The sequence below is a fragment of the Orbicella faveolata genome, unplaced genomic scaffold, assembly GCF_042242905.1.
Source record: "Orbicella faveolata isolate gen_17 unplaced genomic scaffold, um_ofav_v1 contig_24, whole genome shotgun sequence".
Taxonomy (NCBI): domain Eukaryota; kingdom Metazoa; phylum Cnidaria; class Anthozoa; order Scleractinia; family Merulinidae; genus Orbicella; species Orbicella faveolata.
This window is the reverse complement of record NW_028301552.1, coordinates 10,523,868-10,538,160: the sequence shown is the minus strand read 5'-3', so window position 1 is coordinate 10,538,160 and position 14,293 is coordinate 10,523,868. Positions and strand designations below refer to the sequence as shown.

General features: G+C 38.0%; 3 protein-coding genes across 3 annotated transcripts in view; 1 reads left to right on the top strand and 2 right to left on the bottom strand.

The window, feature by feature from the left end:
* The window catches only part of LOC110061010 (polycystin family receptor for egg jelly-like), a 353,714-nt gene that overhangs the window by 129,532 nt on the left and 209,889 nt on the right, over nt 1-14,293 (top strand). The window lies entirely within an intron of this gene.
* On the bottom strand, nt 47-13,633 carry LOC110043223 (maltase A2-like). The gene is made up of 3 exons (XM_020748665.2): nt 12,560-13,633; nt 3,248-3,703; nt 47-2,973 (listed from the first exon to the last, which is right to left on the bottom strand). Exons 1-3 carry the CDS (start codon nt 13,506-13,508, stop codon nt 2,567-2,569), a joined length of 1,812 nt encoding a protein of 603 aa, XP_020604324.1. The 5' UTR covers nt 13,509-13,633; the 3' UTR covers nt 47-2,566.
* LOC149110368 (uncharacterized) lies at nt 3,687-12,553 on the bottom strand. Its single transcript, XM_089291701.1, has one exon. The coding sequence runs from the start codon at nt 5,473-5,475 to the stop codon at nt 5,068-5,070; it is 408 nt and encodes a 135-aa protein (XP_089147827.1). The 5' UTR covers nt 5,476-12,553; the 3' UTR covers nt 3,687-5,067.

The window sequence follows — 14,293 nt, the reverse complement described above, 5'->3', positions numbered from 1 at the left end:
TCAACTTAATGTTTAATAGACAAAAACATGACACAATGAGACTATCAACAGTTGCAACAATTTTAATCAGGAAGTTTTTTTCCAATTTTACAAAGGATCTCTCCTGTCCAGGCAGCACCTAGCTAAACAAACTTGAAATATTCTAGAATAATAATTATGTTTGTTTTACTTATAAACCTTACTTTATTATTAAATTCTAGCCTTGCCTGTTGTCTTGTTTTCAGTAGAGTTTAAAATATAACAAAGTTAATAAGTTTCAATTCAATAGTTTCACATTTGGACCATCTGAGATAATTGCTTAATAACATATTTGAATGAGACTCAAAACTTAAAGATCTTACCAGCAATAGAGAGGTTTTCAATTAAATGTTGTAAACCAAAACAATTATTTCTTTCCAATATATTAGACTACTCAGCCAATCTCAAACCATAGTAAAACCGCAACCAAAGTAATTACCTGATAACTTTCGTCACTCAATTGAAAACCACTCTAGTCCATGAGTGATCACAAATTAAGGTTCTCATAGGATTTACTGAGAAGTCAAACTTGCCAAAATGGAACCAAATTGAACACAAGAAAGTTGTATTGTGTAACTACACCCACCTAATAACCAACAATACTCAATCATTTTCTGGATGTCTAACATGGTCATTTCTCCCATGACATCATGAATGATTTGCAATATTTATGATAGAGAGGTAATACTAGAGGCAGGACTACTGTTAACAGATTCATGAGAAAAAATACAAGTACATTTTTTTGGAGTCTCACATCCTAGCCAATCTAACACTCCAACTAAAAAAGTCTTAGTCGGAGAAAATACAATAATACAAACAGTTTCCACGTTACCCAACTTGACTTGAATGTTATCAAGGCATGCTCTGAATAACCCCTAGTTACGCAGGGTTTTTGGTACAGGTAACAGTGGATGTGGCGTACGACCCTTCACTCTTCAGTTATGATGTCAAGTTGGAATACATTATTATTCACTTCAAGAGTCAGCTTCCCAGCTAATTATAAACCCCTAGTTTCTGATTTCCATAGAAGATTGCCAAATGCTACCATGAACTATAATAATTTATTGGATAAAAATATCCTACAGAGAAAATTAGAACACGTTTTTTGGAGAAGTATAGCATTGCAAGTTTGAAGTTGGATTGAATCTGTGATAAGATATTGAGAAATTAAAACTGCCATTTCACAATTTAGAATCTTTCAAGTTGATATTTTTTTTACCTTCGCCGTTGTTGGAAATATTTTCGACTACAAGATAGAGCAAATTTGTAGCAAGCTACTGCCCATAATCATCAAAGTACAGTACCAGTCAGGATGATCTCCTTTTAAATCAAAATTAGTCTGGTTGTTGCTAACTTTAACATGTGCTTTTAAGTGGAGTAAATTTGTATGCTAATATGAAAATTACATTCCAACATTTCAACAAAGACAATATAAATAACAATTATTAATTAATATTACAACATTCATTTTCTTCCGAGGGACACTAATTTGCATGGAAGAAATGTTTATCATTTTGACATCACACGTCTTAATTTGTCAGCAAATTTTAATTCGTGAGCACTTTTGCCTCAGAGAGGAGAGTCAAAACTTTACTGGTAGACTTGCAAAAGTTTGCTGGTGAATAACGAAATGTTTTCTGAGAAATCACAAATTCTAAGTGGAAAACATTCTTTCAGTCTACATGTAATTGTAGAGGGTAGATCTAAGCCATTGTAATGGTTTTACTAAGCCAAAAAACTATGTTGTTGCATCAGTGTACAGTGCTCAAAACTGGTTTTTGTAGTATGAAGCAATCCTATAGTATAAGTAAGTCTGCCAATAAAGTTTCCTCCCCTCCACCCACCAGCCTTTTTGTTTTTCCTGTTCAATACCCATTTGTTTATATACACACACCTAGCAGGAGACAAGACACTGTGAGGTGAGAATTTGTTCCTGAGAACACAATCCAAGAAAACATGCCACTACCCAAAGTGTGCCGGCCAATGAACTGACCATCTGGCCAGCCCCTTCCCCTGAGTAAAGTAGTATTAACTTAAATACTGATCTACTGCATCGACGACAGCATACTACACCTTACGAATGTGAATGCTAATAATTTAAAAAATAATCCAGAATTTCTTTAAGAGGAGTTATAGTCATGTAAAATATGCCATAAAATGGAACAGCGTTTTGGAGTTGTTATGACACCCTTGTCAACTTGGAATTGATTAAAAAAAAACTTGATAATGGCGTGATGACAACTTCAAAATGTCAATCCATTGTATAGCTTTTTTTACATGCTAATGCATTGCCAAGGCTTTGCTTACAAGGAGTAATAATGAGATACAAAATACAACATCCTCAAAAAATACGGAAGGAAATAAAATAATACTACGATACATTCAACTGAGGATGTTGCAGTCTGCTTTGGAAGCTTGAACCCCAATTAACATGAATGACCACCACAGAGAAACATGTCCTTGTTTGAACATAATACAAAAGCATGATTTCAAATATGGATAAATTAACTTGGAAAACTGTGTTATTGACCAACATTGTAGAACGTTCCTAAGAAAAGTGCCACTTCTCGTCTCCATTTTTCACAATAACAGCTTGGCCCACATTAAGCTTAAGCTTATTCACATCTACCTTTCCTTCGCCAGCCAGCTTTGATTGAGTATCGTATACCACGGTGCCTAAGCCAGACAGCTTCTCAAGATCACGATCCCAAATCTTGTCGCTAAAGTTGATGACAACAAGGAAATATTCATCCCCATGGTTGCGAACATAGGAAAGCACCTGAGTATCGACATGCACAACCTTAAATTCACCACTGACAAAGGCAATGTTATTCCTTAGCTTAATAAGTTCTTTGTACTTGTTTAAGTATGATTCATTGTCACCCTTCTCTGAGTCCACATTTATGGTAAGATAGTCTGAAGCAACAGGCAACCATGGTTCAGCTGTGCTGAAACCTGCAAACAAACCAGAACAGAAATTAGAATGAACTCACAGAAATAACATTTTGGATTTTACTGAGATCTGGGAATGTTAGGTACCGCAAAGTTCAAAAAATGACATTCCTTGTATTTAGTGGTCCAGCTCTCTTACAACATCCACATAATTACAACTTTTAGAGGATTCTGTACAGTAGCTGCTTTCAGGAAACTAGAAGGGGTCCCATATTTTGGTCAATCCATCCTACTACTAAAGGTAAGAATGCTTTCTCGTGTAAACAGAGTTACTCACCAGCATGTGCTTCTTTGTTCCACTGCATGGGAGTTCTCTCTTTGTCCTTTGGATTAGTTGTGTTACCATCTAACATGCCAATCTCTTCACCATAGTAGGTCATTGCCACTCCAGGTAAGGTAAGTGCAAGGGTATTCATTGCATATCTGTTGTCTTCACCCAATCGGCTGCCTACACGTGCATTATTGTGATCACCAATAACCCAGTTGGGTGTCTTTCCTTCAGGAACACTGGCCAGGTATTCCTCCACAGTTTTACTTATGCCTTGTGCTAGTGTCATGCCTTGTCTGTCTACTTTGTTGATCAAACCAAAGTTGATGGGGATGTCTGACATACCATAATATTTGGAAGTTTCAGCATAGGATCCCATTACATCAACAATCAGAATGGGATGACTATCATACTCATCTAGCACTTTCTGGAATTCACTTAAGATGTCTCGATTGCCATCAAGATCTTTAAAAAAGGAAAGAGAATTATCAGACAGTCACAGATCAAAATGTAAATATTTTTATCAGTCTTGAAATACATTTCTCCTATGAACCATATTTTCAAACTGGTACAAACACAATCTTCTATAAAAAATTGGTCTGAGAATGTCTGTTGCCTTCATTCTCAGTACACTTGAGTAGCTGAATGTAGACAAGACTTGCAACTCAATCACAGGCAAAACTTGCTGAAACTGTTGTTATTTAAAAAATACAGAGTAACAAATCCATGCGAATACTGGGGTGTATGCCTGAGTGAGGACACAAGTTTTTTGCTAATAACTTTCATTATCTGAAACTCAGTCTGTTAATCTCTATGGTGTGTTTCTCAAATGTGGTTGTAGCACAGCCCATATAGTTTAAAATGAATCAACACCTAAATTTTCTAGCAAGGGGATGTGAATGATGTTTAACTCTTGTAAAAAAAAAATGCCTGGTGCATTTACACGAACCAATCAAATTCCAGAATTCAGAATTTCAGACTGCTGAGATGACAGCAAAGGGTATTTTCAAGCAGCAAAATATCGGAGGACTTTCCCTATACATATAATCGGGTTGAAATCAGGCGTGTAGGGGGCTGGGCATCGGCAGCATCCTTTCAGCCATTCAGTTGTCTGGGACCAAAATAGGTAAAAAAAAAAAAGATCCCTCACTGATAATTAAATTACAAAGATCAGCTTTGTTATCATCTTTGTTCTCTTTCGATAAGCAAAATATTTATAAGCTTATGTGGCGCGAAATTGTTGCTCCATCGGTCTCTCAATCTTAATTAATGTTATGGTAACAAGCTGCATTCATAATTTCATTCAAAAAAAAAAAATCGCTACTACCGTATCAGAGGAGTTTAGGAGGCGGTACGCAGCTCTTACAAGGTTCGCTCTGATTGGTCGACGTAGTTTTTAGGATGAAAAAATATTCAATAAGAAGTGGATTAATTAAAAATATAATAAGAAATGAATACCAAGAAATAAATATAGAAGGAAATATAAAAAGATTTCGATGGGAAAGGATATCAGGAACGTAGATCGAATGCATAGGTTGATTTAAGTTAGTTTAGCCTTGAAGTTCTTTGTTACTTTCTTGAAATAAAAGATGCTTCATGCAAAGGTATAAAGTAAGGATGAAGATTTGCCCAGTTATCCTTGTTGCCCTGTAGCCCAGTAGCCTTGTAGCCAATGTAGCCCATGTAGCCCTTGTTGCCCTTATAGCCCTGTAGCCCTGTAGCCTGGTAGCCTTGCATCCCATGTTGCCCTTGTTGCCCTTGTTGCCCTGTTGCCCATGTGTCCCATGTTGCTCTTCTTGCCCTTGTTACCCTTGTAGCCCTTTAGCCCTTTAGCCCTGTAGCCCTGTAGCCCTGTAGCCCTGTAGCCTGGTAGCCCATGTTGCCCTTGTTGCCCTTGTTGCCCTTGTTGCCCTGTTTCCCATGTAGCCCGTGTAGCCCGTGTTGCCCTTGTTGCCCTTGTTGCCCTTGTTGTCCATGTTGCCCTTGTTGCCCTTGTTGCCCTTGTTGCCCTTGTTGCCCTTGTTGCCCTTGTTGCCCTTGTTGCCCTTGTTGCCCATGTTGCCCTTGTTGCCCTTGTTGCCCTTGTTGCCCTTGTTGCCCTTGTTGCCCATGTTGCCCTTGTTGCCCATGTTGCCCTTGTTGCCCTTGTTGCCCTTGTTGCCCATGTTGCCCTTGTTGCCCATGTTGCCCTTGTTGCCCTTGTTGCCCTTGTTGCCCATGTTGTCCTTGTTGCCCATGTTGCCCTTGTTGCCTTGTTGCTCTAATTAGTTTTTAGATATTGTTCGACCAAAATATGTAAGAATAGGTTTTGTCGCTAAATTCTAAATTACGATTTAAATGGACGTTGAGAGGCCTACAGGCTGGAAACTTGTGCGCTTGATTCTGGGTTCCAAGGTACCAACTGGATCTGTTTGTACTGAAATAAGGACATTGGATAGGATTGCAGATGTTTACTATACTTCTCTCTCCATCTTCAACCGAAATCTTCGCTGTAAATCGTCTTGCATGGATAAGAGCACTCTATTTATACTAACAAAATACGTGGTTGCATCATTCGAGATACAATTCTGAAGAAGGTTGAATAAAGTCAGCTTGAAACCTGAAAGAGCCCGATTAAACTAAACTGCATGTTGACTAAAGTCAATTTGAAACCTCGATAAATACAGCTGATTCAGTGGTCTCTAGAGAGGTGTTTTGCAATGTCCATCTAGAGAATGTACGCCCAGCTTAGAAAGCTGTGTAAAGCCAACTGTAATTTACAACATAAATTGAAAATTGAGTTTTCTTTCGCTTAATCATTTCAGTTTGTTTAGCATAAAATACATTCATTCTATTAACCCTTTGGATACCAAACTTTAGCCAAAAAATACCGTTTTTAACCGTTTAGTCAGAACTTTTAGCTGCCATGATGCTAAATAAGCCTAAGTTTTCCTAAGAAAGCTTTTTTTTTTCACTAAAAGGAGAGATTTTTCGAAGATTGTTACAAAATTGAGCAAAATTTCCATTCCGGGCATGCGCATAAGCCAAAATTTGGACTTTTTTTTCTTGCCATTAACCGTTCTCAATTTTGTTTGTTGCCCCTTTCCTTTCTGTTTTTCTCGGCCCTTTTACACTGGCTACTTTTTGCACTGTATGTTCTTTTTGGCTGCCATGAAAAGTTGGATGTTAATTATGGGCGAAGCCTAGAAATGGACCTTGATCAATTATAGGCGTAGTGGACCATTTTACCCGGTTTTTGCACTAAAACTGATAACGTTGTTTTTTGATTTGCGACGTCGGAATGTCGTCGATATCTGGCCACTTGATAAGGGGTGGCCGCTTAATAGTTGACTGTGTTTACTATATTTTTCAAACAGTGTTAAAGATTCTAATAACTAAGGTTTTCGATAAACAATTGAGAATAAAAAGCAGCGATATTAGAGACCATTAAAGAATGACGTTTCGACGGCTCCATGCCATCACTCTCAAATTCAAATAAGATACGTTATGTGAGTTCATTATATAGTGAATGAACGTGTGAAGGTCTCAGTGCATATGATTAAGAGATAAAAATAATCGATGAATAAGAATAAAAATACCAAGCGTGGTGCGCTTGAACTGTCAAATAAAAAGTTTTGCTTTAACGGAGTCAGATTGAGTGTTAAGTGTTGGTTTTTTGTTTTTGATGAAGAGCATTTCATAAATTAAACAATCCAGTTTCCGACGGCATTTCTTGAGGATTGTAAATTGGTTACGGAGATCTTTGTTCCTCAGATTGTGTACGTCCCGCAGGTGTTTACCAATGACAGAATGCTTGTGCTCATTAATGTGCTGAAATAGGTGTCGGCATGCGGCGTCGACAAAATCTGGATCGGACCAGATCACGGATAGGATCAAGGAAAAAAATGCAAAAATCAAAAGTTTGTTGAGCAAATTACACTAGAGTGACTAATGTGAGCAGAACGTTTTATTTAATTCAGGTGTGATATTCTTTTATTCTTTTATAATATCAAGCCAACTGGGAGCTGGTCACAGATGAACTTTTTTTGAGGCTGTTGGGTTTTGATTGCGATGATCAATCATGTCTTCATATCTTTCTCCGCAGTTCAATATGTGATATTTCGTATATTCACTTGCACTCTTCACCATCTACGGGTATATTACGAACTCACAATGTGACCAACTCCCACTTGGCTTGATAGCTCAGTTGGTAGAGCACTGCACCGGTATCGCAGAGGTCATGGGTTCGAGTCCCGTTCAGGCCTGAATTTTTTTCAGGCTTTAATTTCACGACTGCTTAAGTTGTGTGTATAATTGCGATGATCAATCATGTCTTCATATCTTTCTCCGCAGTTCAGATAAATGATATTTCGTATATTCACTTGCATCAAAGGTAAACTGTCATAAAACGAGTCAGCATGTTAATAATAGGACGAACGTATGAATCGAAACACAAAAACTGAAAACACTGAAAAAATTAAACACCTGATGATTTCAAACAATTTTCGTTTTTGAGACAAGTCTATATTTTTACACGGAGGTGAGTTTGGAATACGATATTTCGCACTGGAATAAAACGAAACAAACCAGTTGTATTTCAAGGAAATATAGCTGTTTCACAAAAATTATAGGAATGACATCGATAGTGTGAACGATAACGCAACCCGAGAATAAACAACATTTTAGGAGTTACGTCACGATTTTTAGAGTTAGTAAGTAAGTAAGCAAGCAAGCAAGCAAGCAAGCAAGCAAGCAAGCAAGCAAGTAGGAAAGTAAGTAAGTAAGTAAGTAGGTAAGTAAGTAAGACTTAGATGCGGAAAGTCATTTTTGGGGTCGTAAAGAGTTGCCTTTAAATAGAATAAAACCTTAAAATGATCGTGTTCTAGGATAGAAAACACTTAAGAGGCAAGAACAAATCAAAACGGAATGAGGATTGTTGAGGATGGCAAAGATTAACGAGGGCTGCAAATGACGAACTTGAAAAACTAGGCTAGTTTTTTCAAGACGCGCAAATCGTGACGTAGCTCCTTTAAAGCAAGCCATGTCCATAAGTTTTCGTACGTAAGTTTTCTCATTAACTGTAACGCCAACTGTAATGCTCACATCTGACACGAAAATGTAGCCGAGAATTAGCTACTGATACGAACAACAATTTCAAAAACGAGAATGGGAGGTTCACGCAAGCGTCGAGCCAACTAACGTTCAAATATAACTACATCTGCCTGTTCATTACAATTTAAATTCGTTGTAAATTAAGCGGTTATTTGGCTTTTTAAATGACCTCTTGTCATTCTCTGTAATTAATATGTTATTGCGTCAAATTCGGGATTCTTATTTTCATTTAACATATTTAGTCTTCCACTTTTATTTTTTATTTATTATTATCTTATAAACGATTTGATTTTTGGGGGGATTTTTTTTTCTTTAAAACCTTTTTTTGTCTGTGATCCGATCCGTGATCCGATCCGTGATCCGATCCGTGATCTGATCCGTGATCCGATCCGTGATCCGGTCCGTGATCCAATCCGTGATCCGGTCTGGTCCGATCCAGGTTTTGTCGACGCCGGTCGGCATGTATAGCCCACATAATCTGCGTCGCACAGATCACATTTGTATTCATAAACAACGCATTGTTCGTTCACGAACAATGACAGTTATTTGACAGTTCAAGCGCACCACACTTGATATTTCTATTTTTACTCATCGATTATTTTTATCTCTTAATCACATGCACTGAGACCTTCACACGAACATTCACTATATAACGAACTCACATAACGTATTTTATTTGAATTTGAGAATGATGGCATGGAGCTGTCGAAACGTCATTCTTTAATATCGCTGCTTTTTATTCTTAAGTGTTAAAGATACTGTGTTTTTTTGTCTTTCATGTTTGTCTTGATTTATGCCAGTCTTATATTATATTTATTTTGACTCGACTTCCATCAAGCATTTTGGTGGGCTTTTTGACGCACCTGGACAACCCTAGGCATTTAAATGTTTCTAAGCTTTGTGTTGTCTGGCTGGTAAAATTGGCTTTAAATTGCCTGCCATCATAGTGAAGCAAACGAAAATTTCTCTCTAAACGAGGCACTCAGAATCTCTTGTGAATGGTTTCTTGAAATGGAGTATAGCTCTCTTTTCAGAGATTATCTAATGCCGTGGTTTACTTTTAAAAAGGGAGCATACATGCTTTTGGAAAACTTTCACCTGGTATTGTCGGATCATTTGGATAAGCCAAAAAGAAACACAGGACAGTTTAAGAACAAGTGGGTGGAAACACTGGAAAAGGTTAAAGGTAAATTTGGAATCAATCCAATTCTCAGAAAGGATGAAATTCTCAGGAAACTAAATTATACAATCCAAGATAGAATTGCTGGAAAAGGTTGGACTGCAATTTAATGAATTTAATTTGTAGGGCTAGTACAATACGTTAACCAACATCGACATGGAAAAGTACCTAACACTGTTTGTCAGTGAGTGAGGTGTTCAGGGCGCAATTACAACACCAAAAAACAGCATGATTACAGTTGAACCTCCTGTAACGGCCCCCTCTCTAACAACATTCACTTTTTGTTGTCCCAGCGGACAGTCCATATATTCACAACAGCCACCTGTCCACAACGGGGACGGCCACTTAAACGCATTACAACTACCAATTGAAAATAACTTCTCGACAACCACCAGTTAATCATCGACTGATGAACAGTGTATACACCCCCTCCCCTCAAATAATTTTAAAAACATCCACTAAAATTGATGACGTAAATTACAAGGTGTGATGTAGAAGGTAGAATTCGTTAGGACAAGGACTAAGTTCGTTAGGACAAGTACTAAGGAGACAGGGCGTAAATGACTGACTACTTCACAGCATTGGGATAGGTACCAGCAGGAAGAAGGGCGAGAGGGAGAACCGAGACCACTTGGGGAAAGCCTGCGTAGAAACAAAGTAACAAGGCTGGGTGCGCAAAAAGGACAGTGCTGGATTGAGACCATGGCAGCCTTATGTGCCTACTGACGTGATGAGAGCAGATGATGACGATAAAGTGAGAAAAAAATTAAGATAGTCCTGAGGATGGAGTTGTGGTGATAGTAAGGAAAGAAGATCCTTCAAGATCCTCAACTGGGAGCTCGTCTGCAAAGTCCTCATATCCAATCCCTCAAGCACCAGAGCACCAGAGTCAACTGGCAGACATCAAACTAGTTTGTCCATGTCAGAAACTTTAGAAACTAAATTTGAAACAGAACTTGGTGGAAAAAATCCTGCCAAATGAAAATGCAAAGGAATTTGCTATACAAAATATTGGAAATAATGGACATCAAAATACTTGTGGGACATCCCTCACTGAATACTATCATGTTACTGCCCACCTTAGGTTTTGCTCTGCTGAGACATTATGTCTATGAATTGCTAAAATTGCATCAGGTTTCTATTTAGAATAAACAGTTTGAAAGCTAAGCTTAAGTGGCTTTGTTTATATAACCTTGGTTTCTTTTCACATTTTTTTAAAATTAATTCATTGCATCAAACTTAACAGTACAAAGTTACTCCAAATTTACTTCACCTAATTTCAGTATTCATGAGAAAATGCCTTGGTTAACACCCAGCTTAGTACATAGGGACAAGGGCATTTGATCACAAAAAGGAGACCGAACCAGAAAACAAATTAAATATTAAATATAATAGAGTGGTTTTCAATTGAGTGGCAAAAGTAATCAGGCAATAACTTTGGCTTTGGTTTTGCAATATTTTAGATTGGCTAATTAGTGTCACTGGTAAGTAACTGTTTGGTTTTGGTTTTACAACACTCAATCGAAAACTGCTGTAAACAAATTAAATAACAAATAAAATATGCAGTCAAATCTGAACAAAATTAATAAGGTCACTCTGATGAAACAGACCCATCAGTGGAAGAAAGTATTCAACATCCTTACAATTAGAGCTAATTAGAGCAATATTTGGGGTAGGTTTCCCCTTATGGCTGAACAAATTCCCTCAACCACCCCCTCCCCCTCTGAACAACCCTGGACCTGCCTTTATAAATTATCTATGAAAAGGAGGTGTCTTTATCATAGAGGTGTCCACAGCAATGAGTTTGCCTATATTTACTAAGGGTAGGTCCCCCCTTATGGCTGAAAAAATTCCCTCACCCGTCCTCCCTGAACATCTCTGGACCTGCCTTTATAAATTATCTATGAAAAGGAGGTGTCTTTATCATAGAGGTGTCCACAGCAATGAGTTTGCCTATATTTACCAAGGGTAGGTCCCCCCTTATGGCTGAAAAAATTCCCTCACCCATCCTCCCTGAACATCTCTGGACCTGCCTCTGTAAATTATCCATAAAAGGAAGGCATCTTTATTATGCAGGTGTCCAAAAGAATGATTTCATGAACAGAAAGCTGTATCTGGTGTTACAACTCTGTGAAAAGTTAAGCTGATTTTCAATGATTTTGATATAACTCTCCAACAAGACAGCATCATAAATGACAAAAAATTACTGATCTGGTAAATTAAAAGCCCTACAAAAACTTGGCTAGCTACTTTATAAAAGATCCCCATCTTGATTTAATATTATTTGTTTGCATTTATTTTGTTATGATGTTCTTTGAAGTGATCAGTAATTCCTAAGGATTGAGCAAGGCTTTACACTTTGATGAAAAATTAATCATCAACTTTAATGAAGTTGGTGTTCTACCCTCTGCAGAGAAAATGCCATAAATTTTTAATCAAGCGGGGTTTAAACTAGGATTGTGTTGGAAATTCTGTTTGCATTTTGTAACGTTTAGTTCTTGATGAAGTGTATTATTCTATAAAAACCTCCAAACACCACACGCGATCGAATATTATTCATTTAATTACTTGGGGTAAATAATAGCTCAAAATTCTACTATGTTTGTACTCACAATGTAAGCTTACTTAAACTAAAATAATACTTCTGGTAACATTTGCAAGAATCATCTGCAAATAAGTTTAATATTTAGTGCTGTTTGATAATTCGTGGAAAATAATCTGCTTCAATAATCCTTAACGCGTAATGCGTAGAGAAAATCTGCGCTTAAAACGCAAAAACGCCAAAATGGAAACGCGATGCAAACCTGTTATAATTCTTTGTTTATAGATTAACCGTTGCCAGGCTTTTAAAAACTGAAGAGGAAAACATACCGCTCCAAAACAACTCATTCTGTTCACTTTCGCGCTTCGCGATTATCGTCCGCCATTTTGAATTTTAAGTACCCTATTGTTTCCGATTGTTTGATCGAGCCAATCAGGAGAGACCTTGTAAGAGCTGCGTACTATCTGGAGTTTAGAAGGCAGGCCATTATAGAGTTTCACTTTCTTACCGTATGTGAGTGTGTGATCCAGCATGTCGTATGTGGGAGCAGACTTGTTGTAGTTGCCATTTGTTGACTCATTTTTAAAACTGTCGTCTTCAAGCAAGAATTGCGCAGCGTTCACCCTAAATCCATCGACTCCTTTGTCGAGCCAGAACTTTAGAACTTTCTTCAGTTCTTCTTTGACTTCTTTATTTCTCAAATTTAGATCGGGCTGTTCTTTGTGAAACTGGTGAAGGTAGTACTGCTCTGTTGTGTTGTCGTAGGTCCACGCGCTTCCACCAAACACACTGATCCAGTTGTTCGGTGGTTTGTCCTTTCCGGCCCCGACACGCCAAATGTAATAGTCTCTGAATTTGTTTTCTTTTTCTTTTGACTTCTTGCTTGCTTCGAACCAAGGATGCTCATTTGAAGAGTGGTTTGGAACGAACTCCATTATGATCTTGAATCCTTTCTCGTGAGCCTCTTTGAGAAAATCTTCAAACTCCTCCATGGTTCCGAACTCCTTGTCGATGGCGGTGTAATTCGAAATATCGTAGCCAGCATCGGCCATTGGAGACTGGTAGATCGGGCTTAATCCAAGAGCATGAACTCCCAGTTCAGTGAAGTAATCCATCTTTTCAGCAATGCCTTTCAAATCACCATATTTATTGCCATCTGAATCCTTGAAAGACAACGGGTACACTTGGTAGATGACGGCGTTTTTCCACCAGTTCTCGTCCATCGTATCCGTCACTTCTTCTGCCTTTTCACACCGAGGAGCTACGATAATAATAATAACCGCTACTACCACCATCGCCACAACGGCCACGGCGAACAACACCACGAGGATCAAGCGTGTTTTTCTGTGCTTCGCGACTTCTTCGTCCGTTGGTTTCGACGGAACACCAGAAGGATCCTCGAATCTGATTTTAACATCATCTTTGGTTAAACTGTTGAATTCCACTTCGTTAGACATCTTGCAACGGACTGCTCACTTGAACAGGCAAAATGAACTGTTCAGGACTCTTCAGTCAACCTACAACGAGGTCCAAGAACAATACTGGAATGGCGCGAACGAAGACAAAAACAACAGATCCACGCGGCAAATTTATTCCATTGTATCACGAGGTCACCACATGGAAATGAGTTACATCATTCATTATTGTGGGAAGGGTAGGGCTGATAATCAAAATATACTCAGCCAAGAAAATTTCAGGAAAACGATTTAGTAAACCTTAGAAAAAATTTCTGCGGCCAAAAAAAGTTTTTCTCTTCACACGAAGACAAATTTGAATAAGACAGAAAGTCTTCATTAAAAGTTTTGCCATTAACAAAACCTTCCCACCCTACGTCCCTTCGCTTGTGTTTTAGATGAACTTTGTCCTTAAGAATATTCATGAGGCTCCCGTCCACGCCAGTCGACCGGTTTTCGCGTGCGACCAACTCGTCTTTTGTCTCGACAATAAGACATTTATTGCATCAGAAATCTTATTAACATACTCCTATTGAATTTCCATCTCGATTTTTCAGTTTCTTGAAAAAACGTGTAACATGTGAAATCTAAAGGAAGAATAAAACCCTTGCCAACAAATTGACTGTAATTGTCATATCGCTGGGTGTGGTGGTTTTCGATCTTGTTTTGGAAGTGTTTGCAATCTTTTAACTTTTAATGCGGCAAATGTAAAATTCGTATTTCATGCTTAATATCTCTAGCCTTTACAGAGTGGAATGCATCAAGCTATGAGAAAAAAGGAGGTTTAG

Excerpts from the sequence above, each read along its gene's own strand:
- LOC149110368 (XM_089291701.1), bottom strand. The coding sequence starts at position 5,475 with ATGGGCAACAAGGACAACATGGGCAACAAGGGCAACAAGGGCAACAAG.
- LOC110043223 (XM_020748665.2), bottom strand. The coding sequence starts at position 13,508 with ATGTCTAACGAAGTGGAATTCAACAGTTTAACCAAAGATGATGTTAAA. Across the intron at positions 3,704-12,559 it reads GGATCACACACTCACATACG|ATCTTGATGGCAATCGAGAC; the intron begins GTAAGAAAGTGA and ends CCTTTTTTAAAG. Across the intron at positions 2,974-3,247 it reads GAACAAAGAAGCACATGCTG|GTTTCAGCACAGCTGAACCA; the intron begins GTGAGTAACTCT and ends GTTTGTTTGCAG.